This window comes from Pseudopipra pipra, chromosome 3, assembly GCF_036250125.1.
Source record: "Pseudopipra pipra isolate bDixPip1 chromosome 3, bDixPip1.hap1, whole genome shotgun sequence".
Lineage (NCBI taxonomy): Eukaryota > Metazoa > Chordata > Aves > Passeriformes > Pipridae > Pseudopipra > Pseudopipra pipra.
In genome coordinates, this window is record NC_087551.1 from 115,622,874 (window position 1) to 115,636,480 (window position 13,607).

The 13,607-nt window shown below is 42.5% G+C and overlaps 1 protein-coding gene across 1 annotated transcript in view; it reads left to right on the forward strand.

Annotated features, from left to right (window-relative positions):
- The first annotated feature begins 4,128 nt into the window (after positions 1-4,128).
- The window catches only part of NCOA1 (nuclear receptor coactivator 1), a 37,415-nt gene continuing 27,936 nt past the window's right edge, over positions 4,129-13,607 (forward strand). Inside the window, exons 1-5 of the mRNA XM_064651156.1 lie at positions 4,129-4,368; positions 6,601-6,778; positions 8,749-8,928; positions 12,447-12,539; positions 13,453-13,593. Of these exons, the coding sequence (XP_064507226.1) occupies positions 4,144-4,368; positions 6,601-6,778; positions 8,749-8,928; positions 12,447-12,539; positions 13,453-13,593 (817 nt within the window). The 5' untranslated portion in view covers positions 4,129-4,143. The remainder of the gene's footprint in view (positions 4,369-6,600; positions 6,779-8,748; positions 8,929-12,446; positions 12,540-13,452; positions 13,594-13,607) is intronic.

The following is a 13,607-nucleotide window of genomic DNA, read 5'->3' on the forward strand; positions in this document are numbered from 1 at the left end:
CGGGAATGTCGGATGTCCAGGCTCTGCCCCTCCTTGGGACAGGGGTGGATCCAACCTCCCCAGAATTCCAGGGGGAGGAATCAAAACGGGAAAGGGACAATCCCGGATGGTTTCCGCGGCTTTTCCGGGATCTCCGCTTGTTTTTGAACTTCCCCGGAATCCGGGATTCCTCCTTTTCCTTTCGTATCCACGTCCGGTGTCAAGGAGGTTCCTCCTCGTCCTGGGGCCTCCTGATTCCATCAGAGCTCCACCAAAATTCCCTGAGGGATCCATCCAGTGGCCTTTCCGCCCCTGAGGATCCCACGGGCCAAAGGGGGTGGGATTGGCCCCATCCGTGGGATTTGGGCACCGCTCTGGATCAAAACTGCCGGAGGAGGGCACGGAGGAGCTCCAAGGGCTCTGGATCCAGGCTGGGAGAGCTGGGAATGGCCAGGCTGGATTTGGGAAGGATCCCGGGAGAGCTTGGAGCACATTCCAGAGGCTGAAGGGGCTCCAGGAGAGCTGGAGAGGGACTGGGGCTCAGGGCCTGGAATGCCAGGCCCCAGGGAATGGATCCCAGTGGGAAAGGGGAGATTTGGGGGGGGAGACTGGGAAGGGATTCCTGGCTGGGAGGGTGGGGAGGGGCTGGTCTGGAATTCCCAGAGAAGCTGTGGCTGCCCCTGGATCCCTGGGAGTGTCCAAGGCCGGGTTGGATTCCCTGGGATAGCGGGAGTCTCTGCCCATGGAATGGGATGGGATTTAATGCCCCTTCCCACCCAACCAGGCTGGAATTCCAGGATTTCCTCACCGCCCTCCCGGTTGCTCCGACACCTCCATCCCCTCTCCCCCTCCTTCCCTGCCAATCCCGAGGCTCCGACACCGACCCCCCCCAAACCCCCCAGACAACTTTTTTTTTGGGGGAGGCCCGAAAAGCTGGAAAATTCCCTTCCCGGCCCCCTTTTCCCGCTCTGCCTTCCCTTCGGCCGGCGATTCCCGGGTTTTTCTGCCGCAATCCCCGCGTCCTTCCAGCCGCCCGCTGCTCCCCTTGGAAGCTTTCCAGAGCCCGGGAATCTTTTCCAAAGGCATCGGCTTCGTGCTTTAAATAGCAGGGAAAGGGGGGGGGAGGGGAGCGCTCCCAAATCCAGCCGGGAGCTGCTCCCGGGGGCTCCTCCAGCCTGGAAAACCGAGGGTGATCCGCAGGGAAGGGAGGGAGCCGGTGGGATGGGACCCTACGGAATGTGTCCCCCCCCTTCCCAAATTATCCAACCCCATCCCTGGAGATTAATCCAGGTAAAAACGGGACATTGGGAGTTTCTCCATTTTTCCCGATCCTTAAGGATTTGGGGGTTTTATTGGGTTTTCCAACCCCTTTTTTAGGGAATTCCGTGATTCCAAGACTTGTTGGGACATCTCAAGACATCAGGAATTTCTCCGTTTTTCTCAATCCTTAAGAATTTGGGGGTTTTATTGGGTTTTCCATCCCCGTTTTTAGGGAATTCCCTGATTCCAAGACTTGTTGGGACATCCTGAGACATTGGGAGTTTCTCCATTTTCCCGATCCTTAAGGATTTTGGGGTTTTTTTTTGGGTTTTCCATCTCCGTTTCTAGGGAATTCTGTGATTCCAGGCCTTGTTGGGACATCCTGGGACATCAGGAACTTCTCCATTTTTCCCAATCCTTAAGGATTTCGGGGTTTTATTGGGTTTTCCTGCCCCATTTTTAGGGAATTCCGTGATTCCAAGACTTGTTGGGACACCTCAAGACATCAGGAATTTCTCCGTTTTTCCCAATCCTTAAGAATTTGGGGGTTTTATTGGGTTTTCCATCCCTGTTTTTAGGGAATTCCCTTTTTCCAAGACTTGTTGGGACGTCCTGGGACATCAGGAACTTCTCCATTTTTCCCGATCCTTAAGGATTTCGGGGTTTTATTGGGTTTTCCTGCCCCATTTTTAGGGAATTCCGTGATTCCAAGACTTGTTGGGACACCTCAAGACATCAGGAATTTCTCCGTTTTTCCCAATCCTTAAGAATTTGGGGGTTTTATTGGGTTTTCCATCCCTGTTTTTAGGGAATTCCCTTTTTCCAAGACTTGTTGGGACGTCCTGGGACATCAGGAACTTCTCCATTTTTCCCGATCCTTAAGGATTTCGGGGTTTTATTGGGTTTTCCTGCCCCATTTTTAGGGAATTCCGTGATTCCAAGACTTGTTGGGACACCTCAAGACATCAGGAATTTCTCCGTTTTTCCCAATCCTTAAGAATTTGGGGGTTTTATTGGGTTTTCCATCCCTGTTTTTAGGGAATTCCCTTTTTCCAAGACTTGTTGGGACGTCCTGGGACATCAGGAACTTCTCCATTTTTCCCGATCCTTAAGGATTTCGGGGTTTTATTGGGTTTTCCCGCCCCGTTTTTAGGGAATTCTGTGATTCCATGACTTGTTGGGACATCCCGGGACATCAGGAATTTCTCCGTTTTTCCTGATCCTTGAGGATTTTGGGGCTTTATTATTAATTACTGTTATTAATTTAATTGATTATTACAACATATATTGTATATTAATATATAATTAATTATATATTAATATATCATTAATTAATATAGAATCAATGTAATACTATTATTACAATTCTTACTATTATTAATTTATTACTGTTTAATTTAATTTAATTGATTATTACCACGTATATATAATATAATTATATTACATCAGTATAATAAAATTATTAATTAGTATATTGTTAATTTATTTAATTAATGGTAATATTAAATTAAATTTATTTATTAATATAAATTTATTAGTTTTATATTAATATGATTATATTAATATATTAATTGCTATTAAATTGATATAGCAGATACATTTCCTATCTATTTAGTAATTAATATATAATTAATATAACTTAGTTTATCACTATTGTTAATTAGATTGATTATTACAGCATATAAAGTATAATTCTATTACATATTTTTAATTAGTATAGAATTAATACAATACAAACATTATTGCTATTAATTTATTTGATCACTCTTAATTTTAATTATTTTATTTATTAATATTAATACATTAATTTTAGTAGTAATATTAATATATTACTATTGATATATTACTATTAAATTAATATTAATATATCAGATATGTTTATTATCTATTTACTAATATGTAATTAACATAAGACAATTATTAATTATTACTATTACTAATTTATTATTCTAATTCCATTACATATTTTTAATAGATCATTAATACAATATAATTAATAATTATTGCTATTATCAATTTATCACTATTGTTTATTTAATTGATTATTACACCATCTAAAATCTAATTCTATTATGTATTTTTAATTATTAGATCATTAATGCAATACAATTATTAATTATTACTTTTATCAACTTATTACTTGTTATTGATTTAATTGATTATTAAAAAACTAAATTGATTAATTAAATTGACTATTACAGCATATAAAATCTAATTCTATTAAATATTTTTAATATAATTTAATTTTTAATTATTACTGTTGTCAATTTATCACTATTGTTAATTGAATTGATTATTACAGCATATAAAATATAATTCTATTCCATATTTTTAATTAATATATCATTCACACAATATAATTATTAATTCTTTCTCTTATCGCTTTATTACTATTATTGATTTCATTGATTAATAAAGAATTAAATTGGTTATTTAAATTGATTATTACAGCATATAAAATAAAATTCTGTTACACATTTTTAATTCATATATCATTAACACTAATTATTAACGATTACTATTATCAATTTATCACTATTGTTAATTAAATTGATTATTACAGCATATAAAATATAATCTGATTACATATTTATAAATAATATATCATTAATACAATATAATTAATTCTTACTATTATCACTTTATTACTATTACTGATTTCATCGATTAATAAAGAATTAAATTGATTAATTAAATTGATTATTAGAGCATAAAAAATAAAATTCTGTTACACATTTTTAATTAATATATCAGTAACACAATTTAATTATCAACTATTACTATTATCAATTTATCACTATTATTGATTTCATTGATTAATAAAGCACATTTAATGCAATTATTATTCCGTAACAATTCCCAAATAACCCCAAAATTCCGTGTTTTCACGGGAGCGAGGGACGAATGGAAAACCCCGGCGGCTTTTGGAGCTTATCCCGTCAGGGAAGGATCCGTATTTTGTTGATTTTTGGGAATGATTCCATAATTCCACGGTTCCTCGGGCTGAAACTTCCCGTTTTTCCCTTCGTTCCAGAGAAAGCCGCGGACGACGACGTCCAGAAATCCGACATCTCCTCCAGCAGCCAGGGCGTCATCGAGAAGGAATCCCTGGGACCTCTGCTCCTCGAGGTGCGGCCTGCAATTCCCGAAATCCCCCAGAAAAAAACTGGCCCTGGGGAACGGCTCCGTCATTCCCGGGCTGTTCCGAGGCACAAACCCGGCTCATCCCTGATTTTGGGGCCCGGCCAAGTCGGAGCCTCTGGGATCGCTCCGGTCTTGGCTCGTTACTCTTGTTCCTCAGTGGATCCCAATCCGTGTTTAACTGAATCCCGGTTGGAATGCGCAGATCCAGCCGAGTTGAGAGCAGCACAGGGATGTTCTCCAAGCCCCTGGGAACATCTGGGACCCCATTCCCAGCTTTTCTTCCCGCCCCAAACCAGGCTCATCCCTGATTTTGGGGCCCGGCCAAGTCGGAGCCTCTGGGATTGCTCCAGTCTTGGCTCGTTCCTCTCGTCCCTCAACGGATCCCAATCTGTGTTTAACTGAATCCCGGTTGGAATACGCAGATCCAGCCGAGTTGAGAGAGGCACAGGGATGTTCTCCAAGCCCCTGGGAACATCTGGGACCCCATTCCCAGCTTTTCTTCCCGCCCCAAACCAGGCTCATCCCTGATTTTGTGGCCCGGTCAAGTCGGAGCCTCTGGGATCGCTCCGGTCTTGGCTCGTTCCTCTTGTTCCTCAGTGGATCCCAATCCATGTTTAACTGAATCCCGGTTGGAATGCGCAGATCCAGCCGAGTTGAGAGCGGCACAGGGATGTTCTCCAAGCCCCTGGGAACATCCAGACCCCATTCCCAGCTTTTCTTCCCACCACAAACCACCCAATTTGGGACCCAACCAAGTCGGAGCCTCTGGGATCCCTCCAGTCTTGGCTCATTCCTCTCGTTCCTCAACGGATCCCAATCCATGTTTAACCCGGAATACGCAGATCCAGCCGAGTTGAGAGCGGCACAGGGATGTTCTCCAAGCCCCAGGGAACATCCAGACCCCATTCCCAGCTTTTCTTCCTGCCCCAAACCAGGCTCATCCCTGATTTTGCGGCCCAACCAAGTCGGAGCATCTGGGATCGCTCCGGTCTTGGCTCATTCCTCTTGTTCCTCAGTGGATCTCAATCCATGTTTAACTGAATCCTGGTTGGAATACGCAGATCCAGCCGAGTTGAGAGTGGCACAGGGATGTTCTCCAAGCCCAGGGAACATCCAGACCCCATTCCCAACTTTTCTTCCCACCACAAACCAGACTCACCCCTGATTTTGGCACCCTGCCAAGTCGGAGCCTCTGGAATCGCTCCGGTCTTGGCTCGTTCCTCTCCCTCCTTGACAGATCCCAATCCATGTTTAAGCCGGAATACGCAGATCCAGCCGAGTTGAGAGCGGCACAGGGATGTTCTCCAAGCCCAGGGAACATCCAGACCCCATTCCCAGCTTTTCTTCTCACCACAAACCCGGCTCATCCCTGATTTTGGGGCTCAGCCAAGTCAAAGCCTCTGGGGTCACTCCAGTCTTGGCTCGTTCCTCTCGTTCCTCAGTGGATCCCAATCCATGTTTAACTGAATCCTGGTTGGAATGCGCAGATCCAGCCGAGTTGAGAGAGGCACAGGGATGTTCTCCAAGCCCCTGGGAACATCTGGGACCCCATTCCCAGCTTTTCTTCCTGCCCCAAACCAGGCTCATCCCTGATTTTGTGGCCCAACCAAGTCGGAGCATCTGGGATCGCTCCGGTCTTGGCTCATTCCTCTTGTTCCTCAGTGGATCCCAATCCATGTTTAACTGAATCCTGGTTGGAATACGCAGATCCAGCCGAGTTGAGAGCGGCACAGGGATGTTCTCCAAGCCCAGGGAACATCCAGACCCCATTCCCAGCTTTTCTTCTCACCACAAACCTGGCTCATCCCTGATTTTGGGGCTCAGCCAAGTCAAAGCCTCTGGGATCACTCCAGTCTTGGCTCGTTCCTCTCGTTCCTCAGTGGATCCCAATCCATGTTTAACTGAATCCTGGTTGGAATGTGCAGATCCAGCCAAGTTGAGAGAGGCACAGGGATGTTCTCCAAGCCCTGGGAACATCCAGACCCCATTCCCAGCTTTTCTTCCCACCCCAAACCAGGCTCATCCCTGATTTTGTGGCCCGGCCAAGTCGGAGCCTCTGGGATCGCTCCGGTCTTGGCTCGTTCCTCTCCCTCCTTTGCGGATCCCAATCCATGTTCAAGGGAATCCCAGCTGGAATACACAGCGTGGGGCATGGGGAGGTTCTCCAAGCCCATGGGAACATCTGGGAACCCCATTCCCAACTTTTTTTTTATCCAGGCCCTTGACGGTTTCTTCTTCGTGGTGAACCGGGAGGGGCGGATCGTGTTCGTGTCGGAGAACGTGACGGGATATTTGGGATACAACCAGGAGGAGCTGATGAACACCAGCGTCTACAGCATCCTGCACGTCGGAGACCACGCCGAGTTCGTCAAGAACCTGCTCCCCAAGTCCTTGGGTAAGGGAAGAAAATTCCCGGCGGATTGGGAAAAAACGCCCTCGGGAAGGGCGGGAAATGGCGGCCTCGGGACGGGGGGGTTAGAATTTGTTTTTAGGATTTAAATTTTATTTTTGGGATTTAATTTTAGGATTTATTTTTATTAGAAGTTAAAAGGTAGAGTTGATTTTGATTTGTTTTTCGGGTTTCTTTATGAATTTATTGTTAGGATTTGATTTTAGAGTTTATTTTAAGGATTTAAATTTAGAATTTATTTTATTAACTTTAGAATTGATTTATGGCTTTATTTTTTTAGGATTTAATTTTAGGGTTTATTTTTATTAGAAGTTCAATATGCAGTTGATTTTGATTTGTTTTTCGGGTTTCTTTGTGAATTTATTGTTAGGATTTGATTTTAGAGTTTATTTTAAGGATTTAAATTTAGAATTTATTTTAATGATTTTAGAATTGATTGATGGATTTGTTTTTAGGATTTAATTTTAGAATTGGTTTTTTTAGAAATTCAATTTGGAATTGATTTTAATTTATTTTTCTAATTTATTTATTGTTCATTTATTTATATATTCATATATAAATATATATTTATATACTTATTCATACACTTTTTATATATTTTTGAATTTATTTATACATTTACATGTTCATTTATCTATGTATTATTTATTATTATTTTATTAATGTAAGAATTAATTGATGGATTTGTTTTTAGGATTTAATTTTAGAAATGGTTTTTTTAGAAATTCAATTTGAAATTGATTTTAATTTATTTTTCTAATTTATTTATTATTTATTTACATATTCATATATAAATATAAATTTACATACTTATTCATATACCTTTTATATATTTATGTGTTTATTTGTATATTTACAGATTTATTTATCGATATATTATTTATTATAATTTTATTAATTTTAGAATAATTTTATGGGTTTGTTTTTAGGATTTAATTTTAGAATTTTTTTTAAGAAATTAAATTTGGAATTGATTTTAATTTATCTTTTGAATTTATTTATTATTTATTTATTTATACATTCAATTAAAAATACATATTTATATACTTATTTATATACTTTTTATATATTTGTGAATTTATTTATATATTTACAGATTTATTTATATATATTATTTATTATTATTTTACTAATTTTGGAATTAATTGATGGATTTGTTTTTAGCATTTAATTTTAGAATTGAATTTTTAGAAATGAAATTTGGAACTGATTTTAATTTCTTTTTCAAATTTAATTATTTATATATTCATATATAAATACAAATTTATATACTTATATACTTTCTACATATTTATTTATATATTTACAGATTTATTAATCTATATATTATTTATTATTATTTCATTAATTTTAGCGTTTATTTATGAATTTATTTTCAGGATTTAATTTTAAAACTTGTTTTTTAGAAATTAAATTTACAATTGATTTTATTTTAGTTTTAGAACCTATTATTTCTTAATATATATTTAGATATATATTTATTTAGATAATATATAGATATATGTATTTAGATTATATAATATATATTTAGATTAGGAAGAGCAGGAAAACTTCACCTTCCGCTGGCAGAATTCCTTGGATTGCTCTGGGAATCCATGGAAGACGTTGGAGAGGGTTAGAAAATCATCCCGTGGCTTCCCGGAGGTTTTTTTGGGAAAGGCCGGATTGCAGGAATAATTCCAAGGGGGAAGTTCGTGGTGCTGTGGGGTCGGATCCCGATGCCGATTATCCCAGAAATCCGGAGGAACCAAAGGAAAAGTTCCATTTCTACGGATGTGGAAAAGCCCCCCGGGAACGTCGCTTTGGTTGGATTTGGGATCCAACAGCCAGGGAGGGGCGGGAGCATTCCCAAGCTCCGGAAGCGCCTCAGTTCCCAAGGGATCCTCGGGAATTCCGGGGCGGACGCGGATCCTGACATCCCCTCTCCCTCCTTTTCCCGCTCCTTCTCTTCCCAGTGAACGGGGTGCCGTGGCCTCAGGAAGCGAGCCGGCGGAACAGCCACACCTTCAACTGCCGGATGCTGATCCGGCCCCCGGATGAGGCGGGCACGGAAAACCAGGAAGCGCGGCAGCGCTACGAGGTGATGCAGTGCTTCACCGTGTCCCAGCCCAAATCCTTCAAGGAGGAGGGAGAAGGTAGGGATGGGGTGGGATGGGGTGGGGTGGGATGGGATGGGTTGGGTGGGACGGGATGGGATGGGATGGGATGTCAGGAGAACAGGGATGGGGAATGCAGGAGCACAGGGATGGGATGGGATGTCAGGAGAACAGGGATGGGATGGGATGGGATGGGATGGATGGGATGGGTTGGGTGGGACGGGATGGGATGGGATGGGGTGGGGTGGGATGGGATGGGATGGGGTGGGATGGGAGGGGATGGGATGGGATGGGTGGGATGGGATGGGATGGGATGCAATGGGATGGGATGGGATGGGATGGGATGGGATGGGATGGGATGGGATGGCAGTGCAGGAGAACAGGAATGGGATGGGATGGGATGGGATGGGATGGGATGGGATGGGATGGGATGGGATGGGATGGGATGGGATGGGATGGGATGGATGGGATGGGATGGGATGGGATGGGATGGGATGGGATGCGATGGGATGGGATGGGATGCGATGGGATGGGATACAATGGGATGGGATGCAATGGGATGGGATCCAATGGGATGGGATGCAATGGGATGGGATGCAATGGGATGGGATGGGATGGGATGGGATGGGATGGGATGCAATGGGATGCAATGGGATGGGATACAATGGGATGGGATGCAATGGGATGGGATACAATGGGATGCAATGGGATGGGATACAATGGGATGCAATGGCAGTGCAGGAGAACAGGGATGGGATGGGGTGGGATGGGATGTCAGGAGAACAGGGCTGGGATTGGGAATGCAGGAGCACAGGGATGGGATGGGATGAGATGGGATGGGATGGGATGGGATGGGATGGGGTCGATGGGGTGGGATGGGATGGGATGGGATGGGATGGGATGGGGTGGATGGGGTGGGATGGGGTGGGGTGGGATGGGATGGGATGGGATGGGATGGATGGGATGGGATGGGATGGGGTGGGATGGGATGGGATGGGATGGATGGGGTGGATGGGGTGGATGGGGTGGGATGGGATGGGATGGGATACAATGGGATGGGATGGGATGGATGGGATGGGTGGGATGGGGTGGGATGGGATGGGATGGCAGTGCAGGAGAACAGGAATGGGATGGGATGCAATGGGATGGGATGGGATGGGATACAATGGGATGGGATGGAATGGGATACAATGGGATGGGATGGAATGGGATACAATGGGATGGGATGCAATGGGATGGGATGCAATGGGATGGGATAAAATGGGATGGGGTGCAATGGGATGGGATGCGATGGGATGGGATGGGATGGGATGGGATACAATGGGATGGGATGCAATGGGATGGGATGCAATGGGATGGGATGCAATGGGATGGGATGCAATGGGATGGGATACAATGGGATGCAATGGGATGGGATGCAATGGGATGGGATACAATGGGATGCAATGGGATACAATGGGATGGGATGCAATGGGATACAATGGGATGGGATACAATGGGATGCAATGGGATGGGATGCAATGGGATGCAATGGGATGGGATGCAATGGGATGCAATGGCAGTGCAGGAGAACAGGGATGGGATGGGGTGGGATGGGGTGGGATGGGGTGGGGTATCAGGAGAACAGGGCTGGGGATGGGAATGTGAGAGCACAGGGATGGGATGGCAGGGCAGGAGATCTTGGATGGGATGTCGGGAGAACAGGGATGGGATTGGGAATGTGGGAGCCCAGGGATGGGATGGGATGGGATGTCAGGAGAACAGGGCTGGGATTGGGATGGTGGAAGCACAGGGATGGGATGGGATGAGATGTCAGGAGAACAGGAATGGGGATGGGAATGTGGGAGCCCAGGGATGGGATGGGATGGGATGTCAGGAGAACAGGAATGGGGATGGGAATGTGGGAGCCCAGGGATGGGATGGGATGAGATGTCAGGAGAACAGGAATGGGGATGGGAATGTGGGGGCCCAGGGATGGGATGGGATGGGATGTCAGGAGAACAGGAATGGGGATGGGAATGTGGGAGCCCAGGGATGGGATGGCGAGGCAGGAGAAGAACAGGGATGGGGATGGAATCTCAGGCAGGAGCAGGAGCAACCCCCCTCCCACATTCCTGCTGGCACCGGTTATTCCTTCCCCAAGGAATATTTTGTCCCCCCCCAAAGCCCTGCCCATGGGATGACACGGGAAATATAGAATTCTATTTTTGGAATTTGAATTTAGAATTTATTTTATTATTTTAGAATTTATTTATGAATTTATTTTAAGGATTTCTTTTTTTAGAATTTATTTTAATGACTTATTTTTAGAATTTATTTCTAGAATTTATTTTTAGATTTATTTATTAATTTATTTTTAGAGTTTATTTTAATAATTTATTTTTAGTTTATTTCATTAATTTATTTTTTAAAATTATTTTATTATTATTTAAAATTATGAATTTTTTTTAGAATTTTTTATAATTTATTTTTAGAAATTATTTTTAGAAATTAATTTAAGAATTTAATTTTAGAATTTAAATTTAGAACTTATTTTATTAATTTCAGAATTTATTTATTAATTTATTTTTAGAATTTATTTTATTAATTTATTTTTAGATATTTTTTAATTTAATTTTAGAATTCCTTTTTAGAAATTAAATTTAGGATTTATTTTGATTTATTTTTAGGATTTATTTTATTAATTTTAGGATTTATTTATTAAATTATTTTCAGAATTTATCTTTAGAATTTTTTTAGAATTTATTTTATTTATTTTTCGAATTTATTTATTTTTAGACATTTTTAGAATTTATTTTTAGAAATTATTTTTTAATTTAATTTTAGAATTTTTTTTTAGAAATTAAACTTAGGATTTATTTGAATTTCTTTTTTAGAATTTCTTTTATTAATTTTAGGACTTATTAATTTATATTTAGTATTTATTTTTAGAGGTGTTTTAATAATTTGTTTTTAGAATTTATTTTATTAATTTTCGGGTTTATTTATTAATTTATTTTTAGAATTTATTTTATTAATTTTAGGACTTATTAATTCATATTTAGAATTTATTTTTAGAGGTGTTTTAATAATTTGTTTTTAGAATTTATTTTATTAATTTTCAGGTTTATTTATTAATTTATTTTTAGAATTTATTTTGTTAATTTTCGGGTTTATTTATTAATTTATTAATTTATTTTTAGAATTTATTTTATTAATTTTTGGGGTTTTTTATTAATTTATTTTTAGAATTTGTTTTATTAATTTATTTTTAGAATTTGTTTTATTAATTTTTTTTTAGAATTTTTAAAAATTTATTATTAGAAATTATTTTTAAATTTAATTTTAGAATTTATTCTTTAGAAATTATCTTTAAATTTAATTTCAGAATTTATTTTCAGAAATTATTTTTTTAATTTAATTTATGAATTTGTTTTTGGACATTTGTTTTAGGATTCAATCATTGATTTATTTTTAGAACTCATTTTTTAGGGATAACGGGATTAATTTAAGGGAAATCCGGGATTCCAGAGGGGTTTTTTTACACATTCCCGGTGCTTTTTCCCCCCCTTTCCCAGATTTCCAGTCGTGTCTGATCTGCATCGCCCGGCGACTGCCCCGACCCGCCGTCACCCCTCCGGAATCCTTCATCACCAAGCAGGACACCACAGGTGAATCCCGGGAATCCTCCGGAGCGGGGCGGGACGTTCCGGGAGGGAAGAGGCTCCGGAACGTCCTCCCGAGTTCTTCCCGAGTGGAAAAACTCCGTGTGGGAGGAGGGAACATCCCCCCGATCCAACGGCCCTCGGGCTGTGGGGGCTGAGGGGTGGGAGGGAAGGATGGGAATCGTGGAATTCCAGGATGGTTTGGGTGGGAAGGGACCTCAAAGCTCATCCCGGTCCAACCCCGGCACCTCCCGCTATCCCAGGGAATCCAACCCGGCCTTGGACACTCCCAGGGATCCAGGGGCAGCCACAGCTTCTCTGGGAATTCCAGCCCAGGCCCTCCCCACCCTCCCAGCCAGGAATCCCTTCCCAATCTCCCCCCCAAATCTCCCCTTTCCCACTGGGATCCATTCCCTGGGGCCTGGCATTCCAGGCCCTGAGCCCCAGTCCCTCTCCAGCTCTCCTGGAGCCCCTTCAGCCTCTGGAATGTGCTCCAAGCTCTCCCGGGATCCTTCCCAAATCCAGCCTGGCCATTCCCAGCTCTCCCAGCCTGGAGCCAGAGCCTGCCATTGGATCCATCCCCAGCCCAGCTCCTCCCTGGGAAGGAGTTCCGGGAACAAGGGGGTTCCCTGGGAATCTCGGCACTCAGGGCAGGGTCTCCCTTCCCCTTTCCTGCCTTTTCCATCCCCACATTCCAGAAAAACCCCTCTGACTGGATTCCGAGTGTCCTTTATCCCGGAATCCTGGAATGGTTTGGGTGGGAAGGGGCCTTAAATCCCATCCCATTCCATGTTCAGGGACACCTCCCGCTGCCCCATCCCGCTCCAACCTCGCCCTCGTCGGGCCGTCCCCAACTGCTCAAACTTCCCACATTCCCGGACCTGAGCATGCCGGTGGCTTCTCCCTCCCTCTTTCCCAGGGAAAATCATCTCCATCGACACCAGCTCCCTGCGCGCCGCCGGCAGGACGGGCTGGGAGGATCTGGTCCGGAAGTGCATCTACGCCTTCTTCCAGCCCCAGGGCCGGGAGCCGTCCTACGCCAAGCAGCTCTTCCAAGAAGGTACCGGGATCCGC